The 15,777-nt window shown below is 29.7% G+C and overlaps 2 protein-coding genes across 2 annotated transcripts; both read left to right on the top strand.

The window, feature by feature from the left end:
• The first annotated feature begins 6,377 nt into the window (after positions 1–6,377).
• Positions 6,378–10,767, top strand: LOC113860043 (putative phospholipid:diacylglycerol acyltransferase 2). Its single transcript, XM_027492668.1, has 6 exons — positions 6,378–6,826; positions 6,988–7,210; positions 7,653–7,936; positions 8,684–9,023; positions 9,402–9,664; positions 10,284–10,767. The coding sequence occupies exons 1-6, from the start codon at positions 6,378–6,380 to the stop codon at positions 10,765–10,767; spliced, it is 2,043 nt and encodes a 680-aa protein (XP_027348469.1).
• Positions 10,768–13,341: 2,574 nt separating this feature from the next.
• On the top strand, positions 13,342–15,373 carry LOC113858575 (GDSL esterase/lipase At5g22810-like). Its single transcript, XM_027491270.1, has 5 exons — positions 13,342–13,770; positions 13,901–14,031; positions 14,149–14,382; positions 14,493–14,748; positions 15,180–15,373. The coding sequence occupies exons 1-5, from the start codon at positions 13,485–13,487 to the stop codon at positions 15,371–15,373; spliced, it is 1,101 nt and encodes a 366-aa protein (XP_027347071.1). The 5' UTR covers positions 13,342–13,484.
• Positions 15,374–15,777: the final 404 nt, after the last annotated feature.

Here is a 15,777-nt window from a genome sequence, read left to right on the forward strand (position 1 = left end):
AATAATTTTTTAAACTACAAAAATTTGAATAATTTTTCTTTTTATCAATAATTATGTAATTATTAAATACTAGTACATATTTCATCTCATAAAATATTTAAATATATTATATTATTAGTGTTAATCATCAGTGAACGTGTAACTATTTTATTTTTAAAAATTATAATTTAATTACTACTATTTTTTAAAATTTTTTATATTTTTACAATTTTTAAATATTATATTTTAATATATTTCTTACCTTTTTAATAAACACAAATGTTAGTAATTAATTTCAATCATTACAAATTTTTAATCTAAAAGTCAATACATTTATTTGATCTAAAACTATGTAGCTAAAAATTGAATCAACTTGATTAACTATTTAACATGAAATCTACCATTAAGATTTGGTGACATGAGAAAGGCTTCTAAAATTTCCCTGACATGCTCTTTCGTAACGATATTTATTATTAGTTGAAATTTATTATTTTATAAAAAATTTATTGTAATAAAAAATAAAAATTATATATTATTTATGTTATTTATTAATTAATGATAAATTTTATTTTAATAAAATTTATATTTAATATTATTATAAATTGTTAAGAACAAATTATAACTTTAATTTGTAAATAATAACTACAACATTTAAATAAATAGTTTTTATATTATAAATAAAAAAAATTTATTTACAAAATTAAAACATTTGTTAGTTATTCTATTTTTATACTTAGTCATAAGTATGTCTTAAAATAAAAAAATATCTAAAAATAATACATAAATTATACACTCTCTTCATACAATATTTTGTTATCTCACTTTTTTTTATATTTTGTTATAGAAATTGAAAATAAATATTATTATATTTTTTATTTTATATAAAATTTCAAATTTATATAAATACTTATATTTATATTCATAAATTTTTTTATTACTTTATATAAACTATTAAATTTCACACATTTATATTTATAAAATTTATAATTTTTTATATATTATTTACAATACACCTGGTTAAAATTCTCATAATATTTAACATATTGTTTGTAGTACTCGTAATAATTTTTTCAATAATTACTTACCTTTATTTTAATGTAAAAAATATTTTTTTTCTTAAAAATTGTAAAATCCATCGCTTCTATACATCTTTTTCTCACATTTTACATCATTCTCAGGTTGATCTTTCATAAATTTTTTTTAAAAAATTTATATGCATATTTTATTGTACTTAATACATGTCTTAATATACTTTTATATTTTTAAATTTTAAAATTAAAAATGAATTTTAAGAATCACATCTTTAAAATTTATAATTATCATTATATATTGATTGTTAATATTAAACAAAACATATACAATTTTTTTTAAATTATTATAATTTTATTAATGTTTGTCATATATATATATATATATATTATATACATAGAATTCAGTTAAAATGTTATTTAAAAAATATTAATGTTTAACATGATTTCATTATGTATAAATAAAATGCACGTGCATGTTAGGAACCACTAACTAACGGCACTTAAAATTTTTATTTATTTATTAATTTTTGTCTTAAGTTTAAAACATTTAAAGATAGTAAATTTTTATTTAAAAATTATTTTTTATTATATTTTTATGTAATAAATACATTATTTTAATAAAACTTGTCATTTTTAAATGCTTAGAGCTGAGATAGACATTTTTCTAAAATTTATTAAAAAATACTAAAATTATGTGAGTTTCATTTATATCACACAAAAATTTAATAAATTATAATTAATAATAAAAATATAATTTAATAAAAGATGTTGTTAACACTCTTCTTACAAATGTTGATTGTCTTTTAATGTTTTATGTAGAACTGGAAAAAAAAAAACCCTATATCCGTAGAAATATTTGTTATATTAAGAAATTTTTTAAAATATAAAGTATAAAAACATAACCATCATTAATTGTAATAAAACATTTTAATAAATAATTGTTTCAAACAATACATATTTAATTGTTTTAAAAAACATTTAGAGCTCACTAAAAATTTTTACGCTGATTTTTTTTATTCATATGAAAACGACATACCTTAATTTAGAGCTGAATTAAATATTTATAGATATCTATTCAAATAATTAATATTTACATTTTTAATAATAATACAGTGCAGTTAAAATTGAGTAATGAAATGGAATACTGATTATTTTCTGATTAATTTAACGAGAACCATTATTTAACAATTAGAAAAATTATTTTATTTTTATAAAATAATATAAAATGATATATATTCGAGTAACTCTTAGATGATTTATTTTGAAAATGTTAATTTAAACTTTTAAAAATGACTGAATTTAAATAATTAATAACAGTAACTTTTATTGATAGACTATTTATTATACTTATATAATTTGAATTTATAATTTATTTAAAACTAACAAAGTTATGTTCAACAATTCTTTTATCTGTTTATGAATGAGATGGTGATGGTACTAGACTAACAACAACTCAGGATTCAGTCCTATTTTTGTGAGAACTGTACGGTTAAGCAAAATTTTACACTTTTTTTTACGCAAAAAGTATAAAATACACAAACGAACGGTGCAATTACGAAAATGAATCCTGATCCACTATAACAATATTTCATAACAGAAAAGCTTCTTACATCAAATTACACTGTTTTTCTACAACTTTAACTTATTTAACACGTCAACAAGAAAATATTTTTCTGTCTGGCTCAATTTTATTTTATTCGTCTTCAACACTCTTTAGATCGATTTAACAATATATTTTTAGTGCATAATAATAACTTTTGTGTCAATGTATCATATCGGGCCATGAGTTTTTGTCTGGTAATGAATGACTCATGGGCTATGAACATTTACGGGGCCTTTTCTATGTACGTATGGGTTGGCCAGAAATTAGGTCCATCACTTGGCCTTTTTTATGCAAGGAAAAGAGAGGAAGTAAAGTAAAAATAAAAATAAAAAATAAAATAAAACATATGACAGATAATATTAGTTTTTAAAATAAATCTCTTGACAAATACACGATTTTTATGTTTCTTTTTTGGAACATTTTTTAAATAAAGCTATTAAATTTTTTCATATTTAAACTACCACTCCCATAAATTCTTCAAATTTCAATTTTAAACCTTTAACACAAACCTCTAAACGCATGATGTTTGATACGTAATGCATTGTCCTCTGCCGCTTGGAGAAGTTATATAATTTCCTTTTCTAAATAGCTATTTCTAGTTTAGGTGTCATAGACGCATGCAATTCATCTGTTTAAACTAAAAAATGTAATTTTATGATATGGATTTTTTATAAGTTTTTAAAATTATTACTTGTAGCTTATAAAATTTAAGATTTTGTTTATTAAGAAAATATAATATTATCATTAAAACATTGTGAATTAAAAGCATTTTTCTTTTTAAAGAACAGCGTAAAGTGTTTCTATTAGAATTAGAAATTGGAATATATGGTCATATAAAACTTTTAGCATCTAAAAAAAGTTAGAACTAATGCTGCCTTTTTATAATGATCGTAAATACGATTGAAAAGCATCAGTTCTTCCACTAATCTCTGCATATACGATTTTGAAGATAGACAATGCTTCTCGAGGGTTCCCAATATGGTTGAGTGGGGAATATCTTTAATCTCTTCGAAGACAAGTTAAATCAAGTTAATTAGCCTCATCGTACATTTGTATATGCTAAGTTGGTCACCGGTTTGGTAGCTTTGGATTTGTTGATTATACTAATTCAAACTTAAGTATAATTTTTAACTTCAATTGCAGAATGTTCCTCGCAGTTCAAAAAATCGATTTTAAGAAAAAATAATCTAAAATAAATAAACACAAATGATAGGGCATTGATGCTTCTAATGGACCACCCAAGATACCAGTTTTCATCACTGATTTGGAAACTTTTCCGATTAACTTGATAATCATAGTATCGAGCAATTCTCTCTTTTTTTTTTTTGTACAATAATTTTTAATGCCAAAATTATGTGTTTCCATCCCGTGCGATTTGTGTCATGTTCAAAATATATACGAGTGAGGTTCAATCTTTGGTATCACAGAACGATAACAAACAAAAATTGGACTGATATGAATCGAATATTGGCTCGAGTAGTGTACCCTGCAAACCACCAAATTTGATTCAGAGCCTCTTCTGCTCACTTGCCAAATTGTTGGATGTGTGCTTTTGTGTCGCCTTCACTCTTCTGGTCCTAAGACATTCGCATGTCATACTACCAAATTCATGGTATAATAATACTTCAAAATCTCTCCTCCCGAAAAAAGTTCATTCTGTGATATAATATTTTAAGATTCAACGTATACAGTTTTTTTATTAGAGATAGGATTTTCTAACGTATGTTTAAAAAATTTTATACTTATACTAATGTGAAGAGATCTTTCTTTTTTAATATATAATAATTTTGTAATTTTTTATTAAAAATTTTATATTTTAATGTAATTTGATACATTAATACTACTTAATGCTACAAATTTATATTTTTATAAAATTAAAATTAGTAATAAAATATTAAATAATATTAATTTATATGTAATTTTATATATTTTTAAATTAATTTTAAAAATATTTTTAATCAAATAAAATAATGAAACTAGATCAGATTTACTTTTTATCGCTAATTTCGAGATATGACTAAACTTAAGCTCGCTTTCAATATAAAATGAGTAAAAAAATTGAAGTGTTTTAATATATTAGGGTGGTACATGATGTATCCTTTTTTTTTTTTTTTAATATGAGAGTGTTTTCAGAAGTGGATCTTATTTTTATTAAATTACATGATTTTTCATTAAATATTTAATTTTATTCATAATTTTATTTTTTAAAAATGTTAAATATTACATATATATATATATATATCTAATTTTAATATTACAATAATATTAATTAATCTTAGTTTAGATTTAATTTTAAATTTTGACACACTTATCTATAAAAAATGTGTATTAATTAAAGTATTTTATATTTATATTTTAATTTTTTAAGAAGTTTTATCTCATTTAATTATCATTATTTAATATAACAACATATTTATTATTAATAATAAAATTATTTTTAAAATTAATTTTTTTTTTACATCTCAAAATACATCAAACATTAGTTTTATGATGATTTGATTGATTCAAATGTTTTACATGTTGATTTTTATGTCATGTATGACTTTTGTGTAAAGTGAGATGGATCATGATTAATAATTTAAAAAATATAAAAACTAAAAAAAGTTATATAATAATTAAATTTAAATATATTTTTAGTCTTTATATTTATCAAATTTTTTCTTTTAGTTCTTTTAGATATATATATTTAGTTTTAGTCATTACTTTTTTTTATAATTTTTTGTTTTTAGTTCGTTTGGTAAGCAAGTAACAAATTTTAGTGAATCAAACTAAAAAGGTTCAAATCTAATTTAGGCCAGTAAATAATAATGTCCAAAACGAGTAAATACTATTTTTTTTGGAAGTTTAACTTGCATCAGATTTAATTTAAAAAGATTAATATGGCTCAAATTTATTAAAAATGCAAAACACAAGCTTTTATACATTTTATTGGACAAAAGTAAGTCCATGTTGTCAGTTCTACTGATTTAATCACTAAGATTGGTTGGATTATATCACATAGAGAAATTAAAAATAATAATTTATTAAAATATTTAATTTTTTTAAGAGACAAACTAAAGCATTATTAAAAATATATTTAAGTCTATAAATTAAACTAAAAATTTAACATATTTTAAGATATATATATATACACACACTAGTCCTGCGTGCACATCCATGGTCTTGGTGTGTCGTGTACAAAAAAACCCTTTCTCTTTGTGCAAGTTTTATATTCATTTATGTGTTCTTCGCAGTGAGTGCATGTTTTTCCCATGATTAAGAACGCACACACACAACAGCAGATTCCCTTTTTCTCAACTCATTCAACTCTCTTTCTCTCAGGATTTGACAAGACAAAGCACATACGTTAACTCTTTCCATCGTTTTGCTGCCTTTCATTTCACGGTCCTTGTTTGGTGGGTGCCTCGTTCTTTTTTGGTCACAGTGGTGAAGAAGCTTCAAAAGGGTCAACTTGAAGCAAAGAAAGAAAAAGGTACATCCACGTGAAAGCGCATAATAGAAACGTCTGGAACTCAACAGTGACACCTGATACACTGATGCATGTAGATTTCATGACGATGTCTTAGTGAAAATCTCAGAGGAAGTAATATGTGTACAACATTTTGGTTCATCTTCCTTGATCAACATGGTATTCATGGAGAAGAGTGTCCTTTAATTATCCTTGACATGCCTCAATGTGTATAAGTGAATAGTGAACATTTAAGATCTTTATACGTCAGTGACTCTCATCTGCAATTCAAGCTTTTAACTAACTTTGGCCGAGGATGGTTTCAATTCTGAGGTTTCGAAAGCTATGCTATGTGGAGCCAATGAAGTGCTCCTCCCTTGGTTTTCAACCCTTTGAATCCAACAAGAAGGATGAGAGTGTTGTTACAAATGAAGTGGAAAAGAAGAGGGAAATGAAGCAGAAGAAGAGGCAGTACAAGAAGTGGAGGTGCATTGATTCCTGCTTTTGGATGATTGGTTACATATGCACCACTTGGTGGCTTCTCTCTTTATTGTATAGCTTTTTGCCTGTTAGGTTACTTGGCTGTAAGGCACCACTGTCACCTGGGGTGAGGCTAGGCGATGAAGGAGTCACTGCACTTCATCCTGTTGTTCTTGTACCTGGAATTGTAACTGGCGGTTTGGAACTGTGGGAAGGGAGGCCTTGTGCTGAAGGCCTTTTCAGAAAGCGGTTGTGGGGTGGTAGTTTTGCTCAAATCCTCAAAAGGTGTGTGATCATAACATTCTTAGTCATAACTCTTAGTAGAGTAAGTAAAATTATTAATTGTATTGTCTTGAAACTTGACATGGCCAAACTACAATTTTATGTGAGAGTGAATACTACAATGAATTCAATGAGTCCATATTAATATAAGAAACTTTTTTTAGGCCTTTGTGCTGGTTAGAGCATCTTTCTTTGCATGAGGAGACTGGGCTGGACCCACCAGGCATTAGAGTCAGGGCAGTACCTGAGCTAGTTGCTGCTGACAATTTTGCTTCTGGTTATCTTGTTTGGGCAGTTCTTATTGAAAATTTGGCAAGAATTGGTTATGAAGGGAAGAACTTGTACATGGCTGCCTATGATTGGAGACTTTCTTTCCAGAATACTGAGGTACAATGATTATTTTATTTTATTTTTCACTACCTTGTGATATAATGTTTATTGAATTCAACTTTCAAACTGTCTTTGTTCGGTTCTGGTCGCCTGAATGTGAATGATCTTATTTTAAGGATAAGATGTTATGTTAATTTATTATTGTGTGTTTTGGAAGGAACTGGGTGACAGGCTTTCATTTTCCTCTGCGTTTAATTGTTAATAGAAAACAAAGAATGCGATATTTGCTTTTAATTTTCACAGGTAAGCATGATGACCCCTTCGTTTCCAGACACTAATCTTCTTCTCAGTCTCACCCTGTTCTTTTTCCTTTTGAAACATTTTTTCTTCTTGAATGTCGTTCTTTTTGGCTTCTAGAGCTAAAATTTAAGTAGAAATGCATGGTTAGCATCTTTGTAGAAATTAAGTGTAAACTAATTTAGTTTTTTGGACAAAGCAGATTCGAGATCAAGCTCTTAGTCGATTGAAGAGTAATATTGAGCTGATGTTTGTAACAAATGGCTATAAGAAAGTGGTAGTGGTGCCACAATCCATGGGGGCTATTTATTTCCTCCATTTCCTAAAATGGGTTGAGACACCTCCTCCCATGGGAGGCGGTGGAGGTCCAGGTTGGTGTGACAAGCACATCAAAACAATCATGAACATTAGCCCTGCATTTCTTGGTGTTCCAGAGGCAGTTAGCAATATGTTTTTAACTGAAGCCAATGATGCTACTTTTGTCAGGTCTGTATTTTTGACAAAATCCTTTACTTCAATTTGACATATTGTTAAGAAATACCGAAATTTGGAGGTTGATTTTGAAATTGTAGTAATCATATATCATTGGTGGATTGAATGCTGTCTCTAATAAACAACGAGGATTTAAAGAAACTTTCAGCAAAGTTTGATGTTAGAAAACAAAACTTTAAAAGGGAAAAGAAAAATCAGTTTTATTTTTGTTGTGAATAAAATGAAATCAAATACAGGATAATGAATAAGGTGCAAATTATCACATTTTAAAGAAAATGTCTGGAACCAACAAAATATCTGCAAATAATGTTTGGAACAGTGCTTATATACATGCCAGACTTCTAACTTGTCTGAATGAATTCTTTTTGTAATCAACTTGTGGATTGATATTATCTACTTTATTAGTTTTTCCATCTATTTATATGTTTCCATAAACCAAATGTAAAAGAGAGAGCCACTAGATTGAGGCTAGCGGTGAGGGGCTTGGCTAGTTAATGAGATCATCATAGGTTCAAACCTCATTGTCACCTCTTATTTTGGTGAAGAGAAAATGTCTGAACTATTTGAATCTGAAAATTTAGGGGTACCCCCTATACAACTGAAAACTAGGGCTGTAACTCTACTTATGTCAAAATCTGCTTACCCCAATAAATGGTTATTAAATATTTTGTATGTTCTGTACCATATCCATAAATGATTATTACACATTTAGTAGACGATGGAGTGACTCAACTTTTGCAGAACTGTGGCTTCTGGCATTTTAAAGTTGTATTACCTTGGTCGTCAAACACTTGAGCATGTCATGCAGATGTGTAGAACTTGGGATTCAATCATCTCATTGATGCCAAAAGGTGGTAAAACCATCTGGGGCGACTTAGGTTGGTGTTCTGAAGATCTGAATAGCTGTGATCAGGTAGAGGACAGATATGAGAAGCACTTAGCAAGTGACAATACTTTTAACAGCAATGGTAAGCAAAATGATCTCCATGTAAAAGAACCTGAGAATTGTGGAAGATTAATCTCTTTTGGCAAGGCAGACTCACAGTTACTTGCTTCACCTCTCACTACACTTGATTCTGAGGTACCACAATTATGCACTTCTCTTTGCTCTTAATAAGATGTCACTTCACTTTTTTCAGGAATAAAAAAAAATAACTAGCTCTATTAGTCTATTTCCAAATTTCAACTGTTTAGTGATTTGGATATGGAAGAACAGAAAGAATACGTCTTAAATTTGATGCTTTGAGTATATTCTTTTACCATAAGAAGAGGCAGGGTTTTTATTTCCCACATTACATGTTTTATAAGGTATTCCATCACCGAATGAATCATTATTTACACCTCTACTGTTCCATTCATGTTAATTATATCAGTTTCTGCATCGATTCACCAAGGTTCTCTTTTGATCAGCGTAGTTATATACTTGAGAACAATAGTGATTCATATATTTCATCATCAGCAGGAAATTTCGTGCAAAAGTAAGTCTGCCACTTTTAACTTATCATGTGAAGATGTATGCACTGAATATGATGAGATGAGCAGAGAAAGCATCCAAAAACTTGCTAAAAAAAAGGCTTATGCAACAACTGTTTTTGATCTACTTAATTTTGTGGCTCCAAAACTGAAACGTGCTGAGGCTCACTTCTCTCACGGGATAGCAGAGAATTTAGATGATCCTAAATATGCTTATTACAAATACTGGTCTAATCCACTTGAGACCAAGTAAGTATGTGATTCATGAAATACTTTTGACTAGTTTTCCTTGAAAGATTCAGTGACATTCCTTTGTTCTTACACAACTTTTCATGGTTATTCAGCAGTTCCTGTCTCATTACCAGAAAAGACCACAGTTATAGGATTCTTACTAACATGTCTGAGACCAAATGAAAAGGATGTGAATTTTATTATTAACAAAGAAGAAAATACTGTAGAATCAATTCTGCAATACCCAAAGCAAAGCTCCTAAAGGTTCACACCCTTGCCCACTGCTAACAGGAAAAAGGCAGAACTGACTCATTTTCTCTCTTACTCCCACGAAACATTACACGTCAACCTGCTTTCGATAACTAATTTCTCTCTCTAAATCCCATTCTGAACTTCTTATTTCTCCTACTATATGTTTTCCAAATCCCAAGGCCCATGACTAAGTTGGACTGGACTTGTCCACTCAGGTTCATGGGACCTAACATAACCAAATAGGCACCAGCATTAGGCCAATTCGAGGGATTTTCTTTTCTTTTTTCTAATTAAGTTAAGCATCATACCTTGGAAGCTCTGAGATGTTGATGCTATTTTCATTTTATTTATTAGCTCAAACAATTGATTTGAGTTCCTCATTCAGACTACCTGATGCTCCGGGTATGGAGATATACTGTCTATATGGTGTTGGAATTCCTACTGAAAGATCACATGCATACAAATTGTTCCCTTCTGACAAGTTCAAGAATATTCCCTTTCAAATTGATAGTTCAGCATATGGAGAAGAGGGAAGTTGGTTACAAAATGGTGTTTATTTTGAAGATGGAGATGAGAGTGTGCCCGTCGTAAGTTCAGGTTTCATGTGTGCCAAAGGATGGCGTGGAAGAACACGGTTCAATCCATCTGGCATGGCCACATATATAAGAGAATATAAGCACAAACAACCAAGTAGTCTTCTTGATGGTAAAGGCCTAGAGAGTGGAGCAAGTTCCAACATTATGGGAAATGTTGCCTTGATTGAAGATGTTTTACGAGTTGCTGCTGGAGCCACAGGTGCAGATATCGGAGGTGATAGAATATTTTCAGATATCATGTGGATGTCTAAGAGGATAAATCTCAAACTATGATTATATTTAGGGACAAAATTTAGGCGCAGTATCATAAATTTTACCGAGGTGAAACTCTAAATCTTTATTAGAAAATTACACGTCTACATGATACTGCACCTAACTTTTGTCCTTATGTTTAAAGGTTGAATTTTCTTACATGATTAGAGCTGTAGAAGAAATTTGCAAGGTAATGGAGAAACGGAGGATGATCACTAACAAAACAGGTATGTTGGTGGAATTTGATAAAAACTAATGTAACCATGTGCATCAAGAAAAAACTGTCGAGGTTTCTGAGATTCCTGCCAACCGCTACTATGATGATCATGGTAGAATGCAAGGACAGGTTAAAGCGTCAAATGTATGTCAAATAATATATGAAGACTAAATTAAATACACCATTTACACCTAAGGGTCAGACATGCGCAATTCCAATTAGAACAACAATCAAAATTCAACTCCCCATACTTGTAAGATTGAGTAATTAACATCCTATTACTTTTCATTTGAATGGTTAACAGAATTGTGAATATTTGTACACGATGTTTAAATAAAATAAAATAAAAGAAGGAAAAAAATATCATTGGACTTAATTTGATTAAACTTTTAAAAAAGTATTTATAAAAAAATATTTTTATAAATTAAATAAAATGACTTTTAAAAAGTTAAAAAAATTAACTTATGACAAGAATTTAATTTATTTTGCTTTCTCATTTTTGTCTACTGTATGTATTTATATATAAACTTGTCCATACTGAACTATTTTTTTATTGTTTTCAATCACTTACACATTACGTCTTCACTTTGCCACCGGGCCAAAAAGGAGGCAGATGAATTGAAGTTTTACCTGGTGGATCATGACATTACATTACAAATCTGAAGCCAAAGAAAGAGTAGGACAGTTTTTTAGACATTATTTTTCATTCGTTGGCTGAAATTTAACGATGTTCTTTGTTTTCTTTTAAATACAGCAACAAAGTTTTTTTTTTTTTTTCGCTAAACGATCAAGGTTACATGTATCATTATATATCATGGGTAATAATTAAACAATATATGATTATTGATTAACATTTTTTTAATGCATGAATAACAAACGGTATATGTTAATGCCCTTATACACCATTCATGATTTAAGGAATAATTTTTGTTTTGAAAAATAAAAAACTTGCATATTGTTATTAATTCTGCGTAAATATACTTAAAACATTGATAACCCTAACTGCGAGTAATGTTATTTTAGGAGTTTCAAGGTGAAGTGGCCGACAATGATATGACTCCTAATAATATACCCTTTTGACACTTCACAGAATCACAATTATTTAAGCACGTAAAGAAGAACAAAAGGTAAATTATGCAAACATAGCGTGCGTCTCAATTTATACATTTTAAAGAGGACATAAACCTCAGAAATGCATACAGTGACACGTGTAATGAAAAAAATAAAATAAAAAAATAGAAGAGGCCAGAGGGAGTAAAGAAAAGGCATAGAAGGTTGTGATGAAAAAAAGTGAGTCTTAGTTTTATATTCTATTTCCGGAAATAATATTACTGATAAGCCTCAACCATATTATATTAGAAAGCATAGATATAGTAATTATTACCATAAGTTAATTTATCATCTGAGCCAACAACTCCACATTGCTAATGTGGTTTTGATGATTGGTGAAACACTAAATTTGGCTTTTTAATGAACCAAAGGAGCATCATAATGGATATTGGTAGAAAAAATCTTAAAAAAAGAATTGACCCACCAAATCTGGCATGTGTCTGAACCACACCCCCCCCCCCCCCCCCCTCCCGGCGTAAGAGAAGCAATTATGGTAAGAGAAAGGTCAAGTGAGGACAAAGCACTGTTCATAAAGGGTCTAGAAAGATTAGTGCTGTGAACAGAAGAAGGTTGGCAGAGGAAGGTTGTAATCACACAGTGATCAAAGTGGTGCTGCCACTTGAGTAAATAAGGCACGCAATACAAAAACTAAGTGGTCACCAACCGCATTAATATGTCCAAGTGAAAGTTGCGTTTTTTTTTTTTTTTTGTATTCTCTCTAATTTCTTCCTCCTTTTCCTTTTGTTTTTCTCTCTGCCTATGTTTTTAGTTGAGTTTATGTAATGTTGCTCCCTGTTGTATAGATTTGTATTGTTGAAAAGTAGAAGCTAGGAGCCAGGGACAGCTCAAGATATCATGTGTCAACAGTTCAAGATTTGTACTTACTGAGTAGTTATTAACAAACATCCATTATAACTATTATAATTATCTGTCAGGTTTTTGGTTTTAGTTTTGGAAATTCAGAAAACAAACTAAGAAGTAGGCATTTGTTTGCTTCTCTATATCTTTAGTACTTCAAGCCTTACTATACATCTTAATCCTTATGTCTTTTTTATTCTATTAATCAGCATCAGCTCAAGTCATGCTCAAATTGCCACCTAAATAATATAACACTATCTCAAGTCTCAACAACACTCAACAGTAAATTTTTGGTAACACCCTACACTCTTCAAGCATGCAAACTCTTTTTCAAATAATGTTTTTGACTTTAAGATTGTGAATGGAAAATTTTCTATTTTTACTTAGGTTATACAGTACCCTATGCTAAAGTTGGAACATTAATGAAACTCTCGGAACTGCAGCCTTGCCACACGGTATGGACCAGCTTCAAAGCAAAAGACTAACGTCAGATTATCAGTTCCCAAAACTGTAACGCACCTTGAGAGTTCACGCTCTCTATGTGTGTGTTTGCATGAGCAAGAGGCTCATTGCTGAAGAGGATTTGAAAAGTTTAAGTATGGGGTTTTCTAGTTCTTTCTTGATCGGCTTTCTTCTTCTTGCTGCGGTGCTCAATGTAACTAATGGGCAGCCTCTGGTTCCTGCATTGTTCATATTTGGGGACTCGGTTGTTGATGTGGGCAATAATAACCGTTTATTAACTGTTATTAAAGCAAACTTCCCTCCTTATGGAAGAGACTTTGAGAATCACAATCCAACAGGAAGGTTCTGCAATGGAAAGCTAGCCACAGACTTCACTGGTTCTTTTCTTTGTCCTCAAAATTCCCATTTAACTAACTATCTTTTCACCAATTCCCTATTTCCCACATCATCTTTTTTCTCAAGTGGGATTTGACTTTGATCATTGTTTCATGAATTTGTTCACTGCAGCTGAAACCCTTGGATTTACCTCCTATCCACCTGCTTACCTCAACTTGAAGTCCAAAGGAAAGAACCTCTTGAATGGTGCCAACTTTGCCTCAGCTGGTTCTGGTTACCTTGAATCTACAGCCAAACTATATGTAAATATATTTAAAGTCTTAAAATTAAAATTCTCATTTTTTTTGTTTACTTGACATCATATTATTGGCAAGTGCTGATGTGTGTGTGTGTGTGTGTGTGTGTTTTCCTGGGTGTAGAATGCAATTCCATTGAGCCAGCAGCTAGAAAACTACAAGGAGTGCCAGAAGAAATTGATGGTTGTAGCAGGGAAATCAAGTGCTTCATCAATTATATCTGGTGCTATATATCTTGTTAGTGCAGGGAACAGTGATTTTGTTCAGAACTATTACATAAATCCTCTGCTTAACAAGCTTTATACAACTGATCAATTCTCAGACATGATCATGCGATACTATTCCAGTTTCATCCAGGCATGCCTTTCTTAACCTTCTCATCTTTCCTTAGAAGTGGATACCATTGATCAAAAAGAAAGAATTTTGCCTTTGCTAGTTGCATGTCTAATAATGCCTATGCATGACAGAATTTATATGCACTGGGAGCAAGGAAGATTGGTGTGACAACATTACCTCCAATAGGTTGCCTACCTGCATCCATCACTCTCTTTGGTCTTCTTAGAAATGACTGTGTGGCCAATCTAAATAGTGATGCTATTAACTTCAATGAAAAGCTCAATACCACATCTCTGAACTTGCAAAACATGCTTCCTGGCCTCAATTTGGTCATCTTTGATATCTACCAACCTCTATATAACCTAGTCACCAAACCTTCTGAAAATGGTACGAAATCTTATCATTTCTTTTATTTATTCGATTTTTCTACTCTGTAAAATATTACAAGAAATAAGAAATTAGTAAATAATAATTTTTATTTATTAAAATTGTAGCACTGAAAACTTATTATATATAAATTTTTGTCAACTTGTAATGTTGTACAACCTAAAAAAATGTTACTTAAAATAACTAAAAATTTACATTAGTGATGTTGTATATAATTATTTTTATCTTTACTTATTTTTTGTTTCTTTAATAAACATCTCAAAAATATACTGAGAAACTAAAGAAGACAACAAAAATTTGTCCACAAAATTTGTTAAAAAAACATTTTCCAAATCCAATTATGCTCAGCCTAGTGAAATATTATTCTAATACATTATGAACCAGGATTGTTAATTTGTTTCGTATGTGTGGCATGCACTGTTTTATCACAGGATTTTTTGAAGCAAGGAAGGCTTGTTGTGGAACTGGTTTGATAGAGACATCTATATTGTGCAATAATAAGTCCATAGGAACTTGTGCTAATGCGTCTGAATATGTGTTTTGGGATGGTTTTCATCCCTCAGAAGCTGCAAACAAGGTTTTGGCAGATGATTTGATTGCTGCTGGCATCTCTCTTATATCCTAATCAAACCCTTTTCTTAGATTTGTGGTTGCAGATTGTATGAAGATGACGTATGTAAAAGACTAAAGGAGGTTTTATATGTTAAATTGCAAAGCTCATTGTGTGCCTTTTAAGTTCCTTGTAATTGGAACAAAGACTATATTCCTATAAGCTTGATGTGTAACCTATACTTTTTGTGCTCAACAACTCAAAAAATGTGTCTGCTGGTGCTTGCTATGCAACTTTAATTGCCCTAAGAAATGGATAATTTTACTTACACGATTTTTTTACAACGATTCTTACAACTTACGGGAGAAAGATTGGAGAAAAAAAATAGAAATATATGAATAAAAATAAGTGATGCGATGAAGAGAGGGGGAAAAATGTAGAAGTGTTATAAAATTTTTGGCAAAATTAATATTTTAATT

The sequence above is a fragment of the Abrus precatorius genome, unplaced genomic scaffold (genome assembly GCF_003935025.1).
Source record: "Abrus precatorius isolate BTA unplaced genomic scaffold, Abrus_2018 Scaffold2, whole genome shotgun sequence".
Classification (NCBI taxonomy): Eukaryota; Viridiplantae; Streptophyta; class Magnoliopsida; order Fabales; family Fabaceae; genus Abrus; species Abrus precatorius.

Coding starts and splice junctions, on each gene's coding strand:
- LOC113860043 (XM_027492668.1), top strand. CDS start 6,378: ATGGTTTCAATTCTGAGGTTTCGAAAGCTATGCTATGTGGAGCCAATG. Junction 6,827..6,987: donor TTTGCTCAAATCCTCAAAAG/GTGTGTGATCAT, acceptor AACTTTTTTTAG/GCCTTTGTGCTGGTTAGAGC. Junction 9,024..9,401: donor TCACTACACTTGATTCTGAG/GTACCACAATTA, acceptor TTTCATCATCAG/CAGGAAATTTCGTGCAAAAG.
- LOC113858575 (XM_027491270.1), top strand. CDS start 13,485: ATGAGCAAGAGGCTCATTGCTGAAGAGGATTTGAAAAGTTTAAGTATG. Junction 14,032..14,148: donor AATCTACAGCCAAACTATAT/GTAAATATATTT, acceptor TCCTGGGTGTAG/AATGCAATTCCATTGAGCCA. Junction 14,749..15,179: donor CACCAAACCTTCTGAAAATG/GTACGAAATCTT, acceptor GTTTTATCACAG/GATTTTTTGAAGCAAGGAAG.